The 17,428-nt window shown below is 36.6% G+C and overlaps 3 protein-coding genes across 3 annotated transcripts; all 3 read left to right on the top strand.

The window, feature by feature from the left end:
- Positions 1-7,397: 7,397 nt before the first annotated feature.
- On the top strand, positions 7,398-14,298 carry LOC110696914 (translation initiation factor IF-2-like). The gene is made up of 6 exons (XM_021874241.1): positions 7,398-7,468; positions 12,971-13,138; positions 13,216-13,415; positions 13,573-13,851; positions 13,946-14,128; positions 14,222-14,298. Exons 1-6 carry the CDS (start codon positions 7,398-7,400, stop codon positions 14,296-14,298), a joined length of 978 nt encoding a protein of 325 aa, XP_021729933.1.
- A 540-nt stretch (positions 14,299-14,838) lies between these two features.
- Positions 14,839-15,793, top strand: LOC110696913. Its single transcript, XM_021874240.1, has 2 exons — positions 14,839-15,426; positions 15,596-15,793. Exons 1-2 carry the CDS (start codon positions 14,839-14,841, stop codon positions 15,791-15,793), a joined length of 786 nt encoding a protein of 261 aa, XP_021729932.1.
- LOC110696912 lies at positions 15,610-16,427 on the top strand. Its single transcript, XM_021874239.1, has 2 exons — positions 15,610-16,204; positions 16,303-16,427. The coding sequence occupies exons 1-2, from the start codon at positions 15,871-15,873 to the stop codon at positions 16,425-16,427; spliced, it is 459 nt and encodes a 152-aa protein (XP_021729931.1). The 5' UTR covers positions 15,610-15,870.
- The last annotated feature ends 1,001 nt before the right edge of the window (positions 16,428-17,428 follow it).

The following is a 17,428-nucleotide window of genomic DNA, read 5'->3' as shown; positions in this document are numbered from 1 at the left end:
AAGGGGGAAAGCTCTAAAATCAAGGAAAGTTGAGGAGATTTTAGAAAAAATTACCTCGATTAAATGCCGGATTCGCCGATCTGTGCGTTCGGAGCAACGAATTTCGTCCAAAAGCCTCGGATTGTGGGATTTATGTGCGAAATAGATTCGAATGCGGGAGAAAACTTAGCGAAATGCGGGTTTGTTTGTGCGAATTTGAGTAAGGTGAGGAAGGATTAAGGAATGAGTGGCTTAAATGTCCTCTGGAAACAAGTTTTTCGAGGTTCACACCGATTAATAACCGCCTTAATCCCACTTTATTCTATACCTGTTCGTATTCTCCTCCAATCAATGCTCACTAATCTACTCCACTTCCCCATTACTTCCAATTATTCTCCAGTTAACGGTTATTAGTGACAATAACCTCCCAACTTCTCCTAATTCAAATTATTTTCATTTACTTCCCTCCAAATTTCTCGAAAATCAGAAAACCCGACCCATTATCCTCACGAATCGGGTCTGGGGGGTAAGTTGTTTGGGGTCCAAATAACTTTTATTTGGGCCCAGTCCATAAATGAAAATAACCAAAGCCCATTGGCAAGGTTCAACCCTCCTCTTTTAATTGTTTATGGCTAGACTCTAGTTTAGCCATTTATCCCTACACCCCCCCTAAACGACGCCGTACCACACATTCCAGTAAATTCCCTCTAAAACTGCCAGTAACTTCCCACTACCCCACCCATATATATATATAATTAAAAAAAAAAAACTTTTCAAATAATCACATTTTTCTTTCTCATCCTCTTTCTCCAATTTCTCACTCAACCTCCATTTTCTCTCTCTACTCCATTTTCGTACATTCAATTAGCAAGTAAAATTGTCTAAAATGTCCGACAAAAGAGACGAAATTGCACAATCTCGACAAATTTCAACAACAACAAACCAAAAATCTGATGAGAAGTATGTTTTACATGTTTAGTGTAAAATTAATTGAAAATTGCGAAACAAAACCCTAATTTTTTGGTATTTTTTCTTTTTGATGATGCTTCAGGAAAAAATTTGAAAATACTGGAGTTCCAGAACAATCAAAGTAAGTATTACTATTTTTTTTGGAATTATAAGCATAAATTTATTTAAATTTGCTCATATTTAAACAAGTTACTGTTTAATTTCAAAATAAACATAATTTTCCTCTATTTCTGAGACGATAATAAAAATTTAAACAAGTTACTGTTAATATTGGAATGTATGCATAATTTTGATTAAATGATCAACCAAAAAAAATATAAAGTATAGTATTGTGAAATATAATGAACAAATACAAAACAATATATGTTCAAATTGGATTGTGTGCATATATGTGTGCATATATATGTATACATATGTTCAAATTTGTATATTATGTGTACAGCATGCAATTTATGTTTGTTTCTAAATTGTTCATTTCTAAATTTATGTGTATACATTTACTGACATATTAATTGTTCATGTCTAAATTCCATTTTGTACAAATAGAAAACATATACTTTATTCATCTGTGTAGTAAAATGAACATTTACAAAACACTATATTGTCAAAATTCATATTATGTTATATATATCCATATATGTGTATACAAACGTTCATTGCTACAACTATATTGATCATTTATATGAACTATTTTGTACATTTGTCTAACATAGAAACATCATGTCAATTTTTATGATTTACAATATTAATTTACATTGTAGTGATGTACCATTTAAAGTGATACACTTGATGCAATTTGACAATGGAATGTTCAATCCTTATCCTATAATTCATGAGAGAAAAGAATGTTCTGAAATAGACAACAAATTGGATAGAAATGAAGTTATAAAAAAGTGGGAACCCTATTTATTAGGAGACAACCTACATCCCAAGTAAGTTGATATACTTACAAATATTCATATATGTAATATTTAATGTACAATCATTTACTTCAATACTTAATCTCATAATTGAAATAATTTGTAAAATTTTAGTGAACCAAAAAAGTTGAAAGTGAAATTTATAATGTCAAGATCAAGGCCAGAGAAAAATCAATCAATAAGGTATAAATACTTAATAAAAATTCAATAATTAATTTTTATACAGTTACATAATCATACTTTTATGTATTAACATTCGAAAAATTTCAGTGAACAAGAGAAGGAAACTTCAAAAATAGATGATGCATCAACAAATCAAGGGTGTATTCTACCTCAATGTGTTTAACGTTCATTTATTTCTTAGTTGTCATACATAATCTAATGATTTGCATTCTCAGAAAAAAAAAACAACTGAAGAGGAAGCAAAAACTGATCACCTACAACAAGAAAAGGCTGGATCAGAATTAGTGAATACAGGGTATTTGATTCCCATAATGTTCATTTTCATATTACTTAATAAACATTTTTAATTATTTGAAATTAATTGATTTTCAGAAATCAATCACCTAAGAAAGACACAAGAGAGGTTGAACAACAACAACCAAAAAAGGATGCAGCAGGTGATAGGCTTATCGCGTACCTAACAAAAATAACCTAACTATTCCTTCTAACTGTGTAGTAGGGCAAGTAAGGATCGAATCCCAAGAGACTATGGTTCATTCAATTAATCAGACTCAATTAATCACTAAGCACGTCACCAATCAATAATGGATGATAATAATCAACTAATATATTAAATAACACAATTAACTAGAGGAAATATTAATCAATAAACTAAAGCATCCAAGATCAAGCATTACCACGATTATGATTGATAAACTAATAAATCTACCCCCAATATATAAATCAATTGACAAGAAGAAAAGCAATCCCTAATAATAATACCAAAGGTCTCTTCCAAGTTATCAATGGCTTCCCAAATTAACTATCAAGCCTACTTCCGTGGAATCAAGCGAATAAGGGACATTAAACACCATGCCTAGATTCCTAATTATTCAATCATCTACTTCCGTGATGATCTTCAAACCCTTAATTGGAATAACCTAATCCCGTTAATACCCAACTTCCGTTGCAATAAGAACAAAGGGATGATAACAATACTAATTATTCCTAATCTAGTATTGGCATAAACACAATCAATTAAGCATGTCAATTGGGATTATTATTGGGGAATTTAAAGATCTACTTTATACATCAATCATAATCGAGCTTAGCAAGATCCCGGATTAAGGAAACTACTCACACATCATAATAAAATCAAAATCAAGTTCAAAAACAAGAAACAGTAAAGAAAACATATTTAGAGAACAGTGAATATCAGAAAAGAGTGAAGTAAGATAAATACCAATTACTCCAATTGAAAGAACTCAAATTGTTGATGAACAATTGATTAATCTGGGATTAAAAGATTGAAATTGCTTAAAGGAAATAAAACTAGGGTTCTTGAGAGTTTTCTAGGGCTTAAGGAGAAAAACTAATGAAAAACTCTCTCTAAGAGTTAATTACAAAAGGGTATTTATACCCCCAAAAGATAGAAATTCGGAAATAGCTGAAATCGCGCAATCTTGAACATCGCCCGGTCAGACCGGGCAGATCTCGCCCGATCGGGCGGAGGAAGGCTGCGTAAAATACGACAGTTTTCCTTCTTTGCCCGGTCAGACCGGGCGAACCTCGCCCGGTCGGGCGCGCGTAACACGTTTCCAGAATTGCATCTTCATAACTTGACTTCTTCATCGCCCGGTCTGACCGGGCGAAGCCTGCCCGATCGGGCGCGCGTTGCACCGTTCAGAATTGGGCTTCTTCCTGTGAACTCTTCATTGCCCGGTCTGCCCGGGCAAGCCATGCCCGGTCGGGCACTCCACATAAATTGCAGTTCTTGGCTATCAACTCTTCCGAATCTACTAAAAACACGTCCAATTGCCTAGAAACGCTTCATATTCCTGAAAAGCTTACTAAAACAATCGAATACACTAAAGAAGAGATTGTTAGCAAGAAATGGCTCCGTAGAGCTCAAAACCATATAAAATTACTAAGTAAAACCGGGGAAAACCATTGTATAAAACACGTATATCAAATTCCCCCAAGCTAAACCTTTGCTTGTCCCTAAGCAAAGCAATGAATAAATAAATCAATACTTCACCCCAAAAGCAATTCAAATCAATAAATACGATTAAAGGTAAACTCGACAGTTATGCATCAAAGTCAACCAATCAAATCCATCTGACTACTCATCCTGTCTGACAATAGTCAAATAGAGCAAACCACAAGAGCATATAGAATTCAAGACTAGTGTTCACACACTCAACTCTCATTTATGTGGCGAGTAAAAGATATACTCGATCGCTCTCCATCCAACTCCTTTAAATGTGAACAATGCCCTCCCAAACTCACGCACTCGTGTGTTTAAAGAAAACAAGCACTCAACCTAGCAGTCGACTCGAAATATATCAAATCATTCTTTGCATTGGAAAACAACTAATTTCACATTCACACAACTCTATGCACAAAGGTCAGAAGGTCTTCAAAGCTTGTAATGTAAGGCTAGGATAAAAGGTAGGAAATATTTGGGAAAATGTAAGAGTAAAGCTATGCTTAAGGGAGCCAAAATCCTAATAAATAAAACCAAGATCAAAATGAATTAATGACCAAATCATCTCCAACACAACTCAACTCTACCAAAAATTCACCAAACATCCAATTATATTAAAAATTTCCAACACTTAAAATTTCACTCATATATACAAAATATAAAATTATAGAACTTGAGTGAACAAACAAACTTTGAACTCTCCTTTTTTTTCTTGAGCAGCCTTCAATTAGAACACTTGAACATTGAAACAATTTTTTTCTTTTGCTCTTTCTTTTCCCTTTTTTTCATCTCACATTGGAATTTTTTCTTTGCACAATAAATTTTCAATTTTTTTCAATCCACAACAATAAGAACAAACAAAAACTTCTCAAATCCACCCAAAATTGTGCAGATTACATGCACACTACAACTCCCTCACCTCACTCACTATTAGCTCCCCCAAGCCAAGCTTGGGACTAGTAACCAATGGGGCTTAAATAGGCTTGTAATGTGGCAAAATAAACAATAAAAGGGCACAAGCAACAACATGGGTAGCAAGAAGGGAACAAATGTATCTAATATCGTCTGAAAGCCACCTAGAGGAACAAATGCCTTCGTCCTCCTCAATGTGCATATTAATGAGTCATGCAAACATTACTCAAAGTTATAAACCAATACTCAACTTCATTGACATACCAGGAACTAACACACATTCCTAACCAAATCAACTAGTCAAGCACTATATTTACAAGTAGTTGGGCAAAATTGACTCATGTTAAGACATCCAAGTAATCAAACATCAAATCATGGCTAACCTATCCACAATACTCGTCATCATATACCAAGAATTAAAACAATTTTCATGAATGGGGCACAGGGAAGCATGATTTATTATTCATTGGATCGTATTTTTTGTATGTTTTTTTTTTTTGTTTTTTTTTTTTTTAAAAACAACTAAAATAACTACACTAAAATAAAACAAGAAAGATAAGAGAGATAAGGAGAGAGAGAGTACCACATGTACGAAGCAACTCCCCCAAGCTAAATGCGGCAATGGCCTCATTACAGCGTAAGGAGAGCATAGGAATCTCGACGGCTCCTCAAAAAGAATCGGGTTGCCTCCCGCAAGCGCTTGTTTAGAAGGTCATTAGCTTGACCGTATTCATCCTCATTGAGTTTGTGGTGAGGAAGAGAATGTGATATCTGACTTTTCTTCAATAGGATCTCCCGCTCGATAGTGCTTCACCCTTTGTCCATTGACTTTGAAGGTGCCCCCGGTGTTGTTCCATAATTCAATGGTGCCATAAGGATATGCTTTGTAGACCGTGAAAGGGCCCGACCATCTTGACCTGAGTTTCCCTGGGAATAGTTTCAACCTTGAATTGAATAGAAGGACTTGCTCTCCTTCTTTGAGTTCTCTTCTTATGAGGCCCTTGTCGTGCCACCTCTTTGTTTTCTCCTTATAAAGCTTTGAACTCTCATAGGCTTCGAGGCGGAGCTCATCTAGCTCATTCAACTGCAATAGCCTCTTCTCTCCCGCGGCCTTAGCGTCAAAGTTTAGGCTTTTGATGGCCCAGAATGCTCGATGTTCTAGCTCGACGGGTAAGTGACAAGCTTTTCCGTATACAAGTCTGTACGGGGTTGTACCTATTGGAGTTTTGTAAGCTGTTCGGTAGGCCCAAAGTGCATCATCAATTTTGTCAGCCCAATCCTTTCTCGTTCTTGCAACTGTTTTCTCTAGGATGGACTTTATCTCTCGATTTGATACCTCTACTTGGCCACTGGTTTGGGGGTGATAGCCAATTCCAAGTTTATGCTGCACTCCATATTTCTTCAACATTGCTTCGAATCGGCTCTCCATGAAGTGTGTTCCCCTGTCACTAATCAACACACGTGGGATACCAAATCTATTGAAAATGTTTTTCTTGAAGAATTTACTTACCACACGGGCATCATTGCTTGGTGTAGCAATGGCCTCAACCCATTTTGACACGTAGTCAACGGCTACCAAAATGTATCGATTCCCCTTAGAGGAAGAGAAAGGGCCCATGAAATCTATCCCCCACACATCAAACAACTCGACCTCGAGTATGTTGGTGAGTGGCATTTCGTTCCTCTTGGAAATATTTCCCGTTCGTTGACAACGGTCACAGGCCTTGACATAGGAGTACACATCCTTAAACATAGTGGGCCAGTAAAATCCGCATTGTAGGATCTTCGCACTTGTTTTCGAGGGGCCTGCATGTCCACCACAAGGTAAGTCATGGCAATGAGAAATTATATTGCTTACCTCACATTCGGGAATGCACCGTCTGATCACTGCATCGGCACATAGTTTGTACAAGAAAGGGTCTTCCCAAAAGTGTCGGTGTGCCTCATAAAGGAATTTCTTCCTTTGTTGATAGGAGTACCCGTGAGGCAGTGTACCTGTAGAAAGATAGTTAGCTAAATCAGCATACCAAGGAGATTCAACCTGTAAAAGAGCTAACAAACGCTCAGCGGGAAAAGAGTCGTCAAATGGGAGGTTATCCTCATCCTCCTCATCAAGGAGGAGGCGAGAGAGATGGTCTGCGACGACATTCTCTGTCCCCTTCGTATCTCTGATCTCTATATCATAATCCTGCAATTGGAGGATCCATCTAAACAACCGCGGCTTGGCATTGCTCTTGCTCATCAGATATTTCAATGCCGCATGATCTGTATGGATAATCACTTTTGACCCAACTAAATAAGAATGAAACTTATCTATTGCATATATGACAGCTAGCATCTCTTTTTCAGTAGTTGCATAATTCATTTGAGCAGGGCTAAGAGTTTTACTAGAGTAATATATAGCATGCAATTTCTTATCCTTTCGTTGCCCCAGGACGGCCCCTATCGCATAATCACTAGCATCGCACATGATTTCAAAGGGTAGGGCCCAATCCGGGGGTTGCATAACAGGAGCAGAGGTTAAGGCTTCCTTCAACCTGTTAAAAGCTTCAAGACAAGCATCATTAAAATCAAATTGGGCGTCCTTAGCTAACAGTTCGGTTAAGGGTCGAGCAATTTTTGAAAAGTCCTTGATAAACCTGCGATAAAAACCTGCATGGCCAAGAAAACTTCGTACTCCTTTCACAGAATTTGGAGGGGGAAGTTTCTCTATTACCTCTACTTTGGCTTTGTCCACTTCAATCCCTTTGTTTGAAACTACATGGCCTAAAACGATTCCCTGTTGTACCATAAAATGGCACTTCTCCCAGTTCAATATCAGATTGACATCCTGGCATCTATGGAGCACCTTTGTTAGATTATCAAGGCAAATATCGAAAGATGAACCATAAACAGAAAAATCATCCATAAAAACTTCCATAGAATTTTCTATGAGACCTGAGAAAATAGCCATCATACACCGTTGGAACGTGGCTGGGGCATTACACAGTCCGAATGGCATTCTGCGATATGCGAAGGTGCCATATGGACATGTGAATGTAGTCTTTTCCTGATCACAAGGGCGGATGGGGATTTGAAAAAAACCGGAATATCCATCCAAGTAACAGAAAAAGGAATGGTTAGCCAATCGTTCGAGCATTTGATCAATGAAAGGCAAGGGGAAATGATCTTTACGGGTGGCTTTATTTAATTTTCTGTAATCAATGCACATCCGCCACCCTGTAACAGTTCTTGTGGCAACAGGCTCGCCTTTGTCATTCTTGACAACTGTCATACCTCCTTTCTTTGGTACTACTTGTACAGGACTAACCCACTTACTATCTGAGATAGGGTAGATTATTCCTGCAGCAAGCAATTTGAGAACCTCTTTCTTGACTACCTCCATCATAGTTGGATTTAGCCTTCTTTGAGGTTCTCTAGAGGAGGCATGATCATCCTCAAGAATGATCTTATGCATACAAAAAGAGGGATTAATACCCTTGATATCATCAATGGTATACCCAATAACATTTCTATATTTTCTTAAAACAGCGAGAAGTTTCTCTAATTCAATGTTATTAAGCTCAGCATTAACAATAACAGGGTATGTATTTTTAGGACCAAGATATGCATATTTAAGATTAGATGGAAGGGGTTTCAACTCTACCTCGGGAGGCGTCGAACCCTCCCCAACACTCGATGTACTAAGGACTTCCTTGACTGGAGCGATGATTGGATTAGCTTTTGCGTCTTCTAGTAGCCTCGTGTACTCCCTTACTTCCCAATCTTCATCATGGATACTCCCTATCAACACCGTTTCAAGAGCATCTTCCTTTTTGATCAGGGGAAGTTGTTCTTGTTGTAGATCATCGAGGACATCCACTTGACAAATAGTCTCACCCATAGACGGATTTCCCATAGCATTCAGTAATGAATACTCCATTTTCTCATCCCCTACTTCAAATGTTATTTTCCCATTCTTCATGTCAATAATTGCACCTGCAGTAGCTAAGAATGGTCTACCAAGAATAATAGGGACATGGGCATCTTCTTCCATTTCCATAACAACAAAATCACATGGAATAAAGAATTTACCAACTCGCAATGGAACATCTTCAAGTATACCGAGGGGAAATTTAACTGACCTGTCTGCAAGTTGCAGAGATATCCTTGTAGGCTTTAGCTCACCCATTTGAAGCTTTTCGCAGATGGAGAGCGGCATAAGGCTTACACTTGCACCAAGATCGCATAGCGCTCTATTGATCTCTATATCTCCGAGCTTCACTGGGATTGAATAGCTGCCTGGATCACCTAGTTTCTTAGGAAGAGTGTTTTGCAGAATGGCACTACATTCTGCAGTTAGAGAAAAAGTAGCATTCTCTGCAAGCTTCTTCTTGTTAGATAGCATGTCTTTCAAAAACTTTGCATAAGAAGGCATTTCAGAAATTGCATCCAAGAACGGTATATTAATGTGAAGTTTCTTAAGGATGTCTAGAAATTTACCGTACTTTTTCTCTAACTTAGCCTGGGCTAACCTCTGTGGGAAAGGGACTCTTGGCATGTATGGGGCGAGAGGTGGGATCGGTTCCCGTGGCTTTTCTTGAACATCATTCCTTGGAATTAGGCTGTCTGGATCTCCCGCCCGGTCGGGCAGTGATTGCCCGGTCTGACCGGGCGAAGAAGAGCTGCTTATGTTCTTCTGTTTGTCTGGAATTTCTTCTTGCGCCCGATCGGGCGGACCTTGCCCGGTCTGACCGGGCGAAGAAGAAATTCGCACAGTCCCCTGTTTTTCGTCGACTGCTTCTCGCGCCCGATCGGGCGGACATTGCCCGGTCTGACCGGGCGAAGAAGAATTTTGCAAAATCCCCTGTTTTTCACTCATTCCCTCAATATCTATCGTTGATGGTTCCCTTACGGGAAGGTCTTCCAACTGTTTTCCACTCCTTAAAATTACAGCATTCATGTGCCCCTTTTGTGGTTGCTCTGTTTGGCCAGGAAACGTACCTGGTGTTTTTGAAGATTGGCCGACTTGATGAGCAAGTTGGCTTATTTGATTTTCCATGAGCTTATTCTGGGCTTGTAACTGTTGGATGGAATTATTTGTGGTGTTGATGAAGTTCTCCATCATTAGTTCGAGATTGGATTTTTGAGGGAGTGGTTGCATAGGTTGCATGGGTTGTTGTACTAGGGGTGGTCTTGGTTGAAAACCAGGTGGATTATAATTGTTGTTTCGAGGTGGGGGCGGAGGTGGATTTTGCTGAGCCTGGGTGTTTTTGTATGAGAAATTTGGGTGATTCTTCCAACCTTCATTATAAGTATTAGAATGGGGATCGTATGGTCTTTTAGGGTTGGAATTGTAGAAGGCATTGGCTTCCTCAATTGATACCTCATTCGAATTTCGTGGGCAATTAGGTGCGATGTGACCTTGAGTATTACACATTTGACAAGTTTCTAGCACATTATTAGAAGATCCAGTTTGTAATCTATCGAACTTGCTTGAAAGTGCCTGCACAGAACTAGTTAAAAGAGTTAGAGCATCAACATCTAATTTACCTCCTTTCTTGACACTATTTCGGCCGCCTGGGTGATAGTTGTCATTGGCTGACATCTTCTCAACCAGCTCCTTTGCTTCGGTTGGATTTTTAGTTAAAAGGGAGCCTCCAGATGCGGCGTCGATATAGATCCGGAATTCATGGGTTAGACCGTTATAAAAGGTTTGGATTAACATCCATTCAGGTATGCCATGATGAGGGCACTGTCTCTGTAATCTCTTGAATCTCCTCCATGCGTCATATAAGGATTCTTCATCTGATTGCCTGAAAGTGGATAGCTCGTTCCTTAATCTTGCAGTCTTTTCTTGTCCCAAGAACTTGACCAGAAAAGCTTTTACTAGTTTATCCCATGTATCAAAGGAACCAGAACCCTCATCTCTTAACCATTCCTTCGCCCTATCCCGTAATGAGAATGGAAAAAGGCGAAGTCTAAGAGCATCATCTGTAACACCATTCAGCTTCATAGTGTCACACTTTTCCAAGAAACCATCTATATGATTCACTGGGCAATCAAGAGGTGTGCCAGCAAATGAATCATTGGATATGAATTGAATAAACTGCGGTTTCAATTCAAAATTCTGAGCGGTGATAGGTGGTCTAACAATGCTAGAAAGGAGTCCGGTTGTTGTGTCAGGGATACCGTACTCCAAAAGAGACTTTGTTGCTTGGTCTTCCATATTTCTGTTACCTGCTCTTCTTCTACTTCTTCGTCTTCTTGCAGTCGCTTCAATTTCTGAATCGAGAGGCACTAAGTCGTCTGACCCTGAGCGACGTGTTTGCATACAACAAAGAACTAGGCAAAGAACATCAAAAACACAGGAGGCAATAGCCGAAGCAACAAACAACGCTTAGTAAAAACGAATCACGGAAAATCAATATGAAACCGTTAGTCCCCGGCAACGGCGCCAAAATTTGATAGGCTTATCGCGTACCTAACAAAAATAACCTAACTATTCCTTCTAACTGTGTAGTAGGGCAAGTAAGGATCGAATCCCAAGAGACTATGGTTCATTCAATTAATCAGACTCAATTAATCACTAAGCACGTCACCAATCAATAATGGATGATAATAATCAACTAATATATTAAATAACACAATTAACTAGAGGAAATATTAATCAATAAACTAAAGCATCCAAGATCAAGCATTACCACGATTATGATTGATAAACTAATAAATCTACCCCCAATATATAAATCAATTGACAAGAAGAAAAGCAATCCCTAATAATAATACCAAAGGTCTCTTCCAAGTTATCAATGGCTTCCCAAATTAACTATCAAGCCTACTTCCGTGGAATCAAGCGAATAAGGGACATTAAACACCATGCCTAGATTCCTAATTATTCAATCATCTACTTCCGTGATGATCTTCAAACCCTTAATTGGAATAACCTAATCCCGTTAATACCCAACTTCCGTTGCAATAAGAACAAAGGGATGATAACAATACTAATTATTCCTAATCTAGTATTGGCATAAACACAATCAATTAAGCATGTCAATTGGGATTATTATTGGGGAATTTAAAGATCTACTTTATACATCAATCATAATCGAGCTTAGCAAGATCCCGGATTAAGGAAACTACTCACACATCATAATAAAATCAAAATCAAGTTCAAAAACAAGAAACAGTAAAGAAAACATATTTAGAGAACAGTGAATATCAGAAAAGAGTGAAGTAAGATAAATACCAATTACTCCAATTGAAAGAACTCAAATTGTTGATGAACAATTGATTAATCTGGGATTAAAAGATTGAAATTGCTTAAAGGAAATAAAACTAGGGTTCTTGAGAGTTTTCTAGGGCTTAAGGAGAAAAACTAATGAAAAACTCTCTCTAAGAGTTAATTACAAAAGGGTATTTATACCCCCAAAAGATAGAAATTCGGAAATAGCTGAAATCGCGCAATCTTGAACATCGCCCGGTCAGACCGGGCAGATCTCGCCCGATCGGGCGGAGGAAGGCTGCGTAAAATACGACAGTTTTCCTTCTTTGCCCGGTCAGACCGGGCGAACCTCGCCCGGTCGGGCGCGCGTAACACGTTTCCAGAATTGCATCTTCATAACTTGACTTCTTCATCGCCCGGTCTGACCGGGCGAAGCCTGCCCGATCGGGCGCGCGTTGCACCGTTCAGAATTGGGCTTCTTCCTGTGAACTCTTCATTGCCCGGTCTGCCCGGGCAAGCCATGCCCGGTCGGGCACTCCACATAAATTGCAGTTCTTGGCTATCAACTCTTCCGAATCTACTAAAAACACGTCCAATTGCCTAGAAACGCTTCATATTCCTGAAAAGCTTACTAAAACAATCGAATACACTAAAGAAGAGATTGTTAGCAAGAAATGGCTCCGTAGAGCTCAAAACCATATAAAATTACTAAGTAAAACCGGGGAAAACCATTGTATAAAACACGTATATCAGCAGGGTATTTTCAGAAATCAACTAATGTTCATTTTCATATTAGTTGATAAACATTTTTAATCATTTTCAATTTTTAATTTTCAGAAATCAATCAACTGAAGATGAGCCTCCAAAAGAGGCTACAGCAAAGGATCAGCCTACACAACAAGTGAAGGCTATAGCAGAGGATGAGCCTCCAGCAGAGGAAGAGCCTCCAAAAGAGGATGAACCTCCAGCAGCAATTGAAGAAACACTTTCATACATAATGCAAAAGTATGAACATATATAACTTATTAAATGTTTCTATTCCACATTTACAATATTATTGATCATAAATTATTTGTTTCCAGGAAAAAATTAAAAGTGTCAGCTCAAGGAATACTAAAAAAACTGACAAAAAACTGGAAAACTGCTCCTGTTAGCAAGGTCATTGCTGCTAAAAAGGCCCCTGCTACAACTGTTGATACTGCTGGAAAAGCCACTGCTGCTGAAATGGCCCCAGCTACAACTACTGAAAAGTCCTCTGCTGCAGAAAAATCCCATGCAGCAAGTTCTGCAAATGCACAACAGAAGGCCCCTGCTGAAATTAAAAAAAATCCTATTAGGTAATGTACATAATTGTTAAATTAAATATTAAATTTTTTTAATCAATAACACTTATACTGAAAATGTTCATTTACCAATTTGTAAATGATCTAAATGTATAGGTGGTGAAGAAATTGAGATTGAGGATGAAACAGAAGAAGAATTGGAAAGACAAGAAGAATTACAAAGGGATGAGGAGTTGACAAGAATATTGAGAGGTATAAAACCTGTTGAAGAGTTAAATTTGTCTCAAAAGAGTGAAGAATCTTCAAAAAATTCAAAGCAACCAAGAAGGAAAATGGTTGCAAGGAAAAATCAAAAGAAAAAAGAATTGGAAGAAAATCAGAAAAAACAGGAATATGAACAATCACCAGCAAGAAGAACAAGAAGTAAATCACGAGGTAAATAAAATGTACAATTTCTAATATAACAATGATCATATTAAATAAAATATTACAACTATATTAATATTTATATAACAATGTTTATTTGCAGATGTTAAGTTGTCTGGCATATCAGCTATAGCAACAGCTGCTGTAGCAATTGCTGAAAACCTACCAACAGCAACAACACCCAAAAAACCTGGGCGTCCAAGGGTTGCAACTGCAGTTGCAGAGAAACCTGTTGAGAAAATAGGGCGTACAAGAGCTGCAGTTATTGGGAAAGCAGGCCAAAAAGGTAAAAGAACATATCTAAAACAATAAATGTTCAATTACAATCTTACACTTTTAAAATGTTTATTTTACTTAATGTAATTGATCAAATAATTAGGTGCTCAGAAAAGACCTGCTGCATCAGCCAAAAGTCCTGCAAAAAAAAATAAAAGTTATAGATCAAGTGCCTTATGATGAACCATCAGAGGATGAAGAACAAGAAGAAGTCCCTACAACAAGTTATGCTCCTGCAGAAAAGAAAATTCTTAAAAAAGTAGAACAAAAAGGTAATGTACATATTAATAAAGTTAAATGTTCAAATACAAACTAGCAATTTACACTTTCATATATATATGTTCATTTTACATATTATAATTGATCAAATGTTTAGGTGGCCAGAAGAGGCCTTCTGCATCAGCTAAAGGCCCTTTGAAGAAAACAAAAATCATTGAAGAACAATCAAAGGAGGAAAATGAAGAAGATGATAAAAGTAATACTGATGAAGAAAGTGAGGAGGTGAAAGTAGTTCAAGAAAAGAAAACAACATTGAAAAAACCAAAAGCTGAAGAAAAAAGAATGGTTCTGTATGAGAGGGAACCAATAAAAAAGATTGTGAAGAGGAAAACTGAATTTTCAGTAGCTAAAAAAAAAGAAGAGGAGGAAGAAAAGAATGAAGAGGAAGTTGGAAGTTCGACAAGAGGAAGCCATGTCAAATTCATGCATTGAGTTAAGAAAATGAGTGATACACAGAAGAAATTAGTGCATGAAATAGGACTAGGGTCGTTGTTGGATATAGAACTTCCTCAGCTTGACAAACAATTCAGCCATTGGGTTTTAGATAGCTTTGAAGTCAGTAGTTATAGTTTTGAGCTGCCTAAAGGTGAGAAAATTGAAATTGAGGTGGAGGATGTGAGAATTGTATATGGTTTGCCAATGGGAGACATTCCCATTGTTGAAGCCAAATCAGACAGAGCAAGTGAAGATTTTGGTGTATTTATAAAAAATTGGAGGTCAAAATGGCAAGGCAAAACACCATCTGTAAACCAAATTATTGCTCAATATACAAGTGATAAATTTAAAAACCAAAGGCCAGCAGAAGAAGATTTTCTCACCAACTTTTTGGTAGTTGCTGTGAATTGTTTGATGAAGTGTATTTCAAACAACCAATGCCATTTCAAGTTTCTGTTTTCTATGATGGACAAAGAAAAAATAAAAAACTTGAATTGGTGTCAGTACGTGTTTGACTCTCTCATCAGTTTCCATGTGACATGGAGAAAGAGTGGAGGAAAAGGATTCTACAATGGACCACTGCAATTTCTGATGGTAAGTTTACAACACACAATAGTAAATTATAAAATGTTCATTTTAGTAACAATGAATGTTCATTAACAAAATGTTAAATATCGATTTCGTCTAAAATTTTAATCTTTTATATTAATTGTTCATTTGTATAATATTATATGTTCATTTATAGTAATGGGTTTTGGTGCAGCTGTTCTACTTTGACAGAGTTCAAAGATTGAACAAAAAACAACCAAGAACAATTCCAATAATTTCTTGTTGGAAAAGGGATATGTCACTTGAAAGGATAAAAACAGAAAATGATTTGAACTATGGATATGGAAAAGTCCTTCCAAGAATAGAAGAAAAGCCTGCAGACAATCCTAAGGTACAAAATGATCATTTATAAATTATGAAATGTTCAATATCAAAACACATAATGTCTTATATGATTTTTCTTATATGTTCTATAAATGACAGGTCTTTATGAATGAATTTGCATCAATGGTACAAGAAGTTGGTGCATCTTTGGCAAGACTTTCTACCAAATTGGTTAAGGAAAAAGAGCTCTTCCCTGGGAATCAATTGGTCAAGAAGGTAGATGAAGTGTTGGGAAAGATGGCAAGAGAACCATCAATTCTCAGCCAAGATGAAGAAATATTTGGATCAGAGGATTTTTTGAATGCCATAGCTCAAATTGAGAAGGAACTGATGGAGGCAAGTGAAGCAGAAAAAAAGAAAATAGGAAATGAGAAGGAATATGATATAAGGAAGGCATTCAGTTTGGGTTGCAACTTAACTCCCCCAACTCCAACAACTGGTAAATATGCTTAATTAAAAACTGTCATTAATTTGAATATCCTTACTTAAAGAGTATAATATAATTAAAGAATTAAAATTTAATTTATTTGAACATAGAAGCACAGATTAATGTTGCAGCAACAACTTCAACAACAACTGATGCAAATGTTTCCTCTAAGCCAGAAGAGGGTAAAGCTTTAATATCTATGTACAATTATGAAAAGTATAATGTTCATTTATAAAATAATAAGTTTGTTTAGTCTAAATATTCAAAAAAGTATATATTCAGAATAACAAATGTTCATTTACATTAACAATTTCATATATTTTAAATCAACAGAAAGAGTTGGAGGTTCAAATTCTGAAGAACCACAAGATGGAGGAAATTCAAAAAAAGGTAAAAAGTTCACTTATATAGTATTAAATGAACATTTGTGATTGTAAGATATTCTTCTTTAATGATACTAAGTCTATATATGTGTGAATGCAAATTAATACAAAAAGCATTAAACAAAGGTGAAGGTTCAAAATCTGAAGCATTAGAAGAAAATGTTGAAGGAAATTCAAAGAGTGGTACAATGTTCTCATATTACAAATAAATGATCAAATTATTAAGTATAATGTTCATTTCTAGTTATATTAAATTTTTTTCATGTATTTTGTTTGCAGCATCTGATTCAAAAGTTGGTGATCCCAAGACACCAACTGAAAATAGGGAAGCTGCTGGAGATATTTCTACAATCTTGAAATCTCCAGCATGTTCAAGTATGGAAGATATCCTTGATAAATCAAACAAGAAAGGAGGAAGCATGGGGTAAACATGGAAGACCTATCTTGTTAGAAAATATATAATTTTGAATGGACATGTAGAATAAATTTGGTTATAAAGTGTAATTATTTTGGACAGTTTTTGTTTATGAAGTTAGTAATGGATATGTATTATAAAATCAGAAGGGAATATTGTGCTTTAGGGTAGGAATGCACAATTTAAGATATGTAAATTATGTATTTTAATTTAAATATTTTAGTAATATTTTAAGTGTTTATTGTTCAAAAAAGGAGAATAATGTTTTTTTTATAATAATTACTCTTCATTACTAACCATGATTAATATTTCAGAGAAGACAAGAAGAAACAGATATATGCTTCAAATGTGAAGGAAAGGTAAATGATTATTCCACATATACATGTTCTTTTACATTAAACTGAATAATCATTTATACTATATTTATATTCAGTGAGA

This window comes from Chenopodium quinoa, unplaced genomic scaffold, assembly GCF_001683475.1.
Source record: "Chenopodium quinoa cultivar QQ74 unplaced genomic scaffold, ASM168347v1, whole genome shotgun sequence".
Lineage (NCBI taxonomy): Eukaryota > Viridiplantae > Streptophyta > Magnoliopsida > Caryophyllales > Amaranthaceae > Chenopodium > Chenopodium quinoa.
Note: the sequence above shows the minus strand (reverse complement) of the source record. Positions and strands in the feature narration are given on the sequence as shown.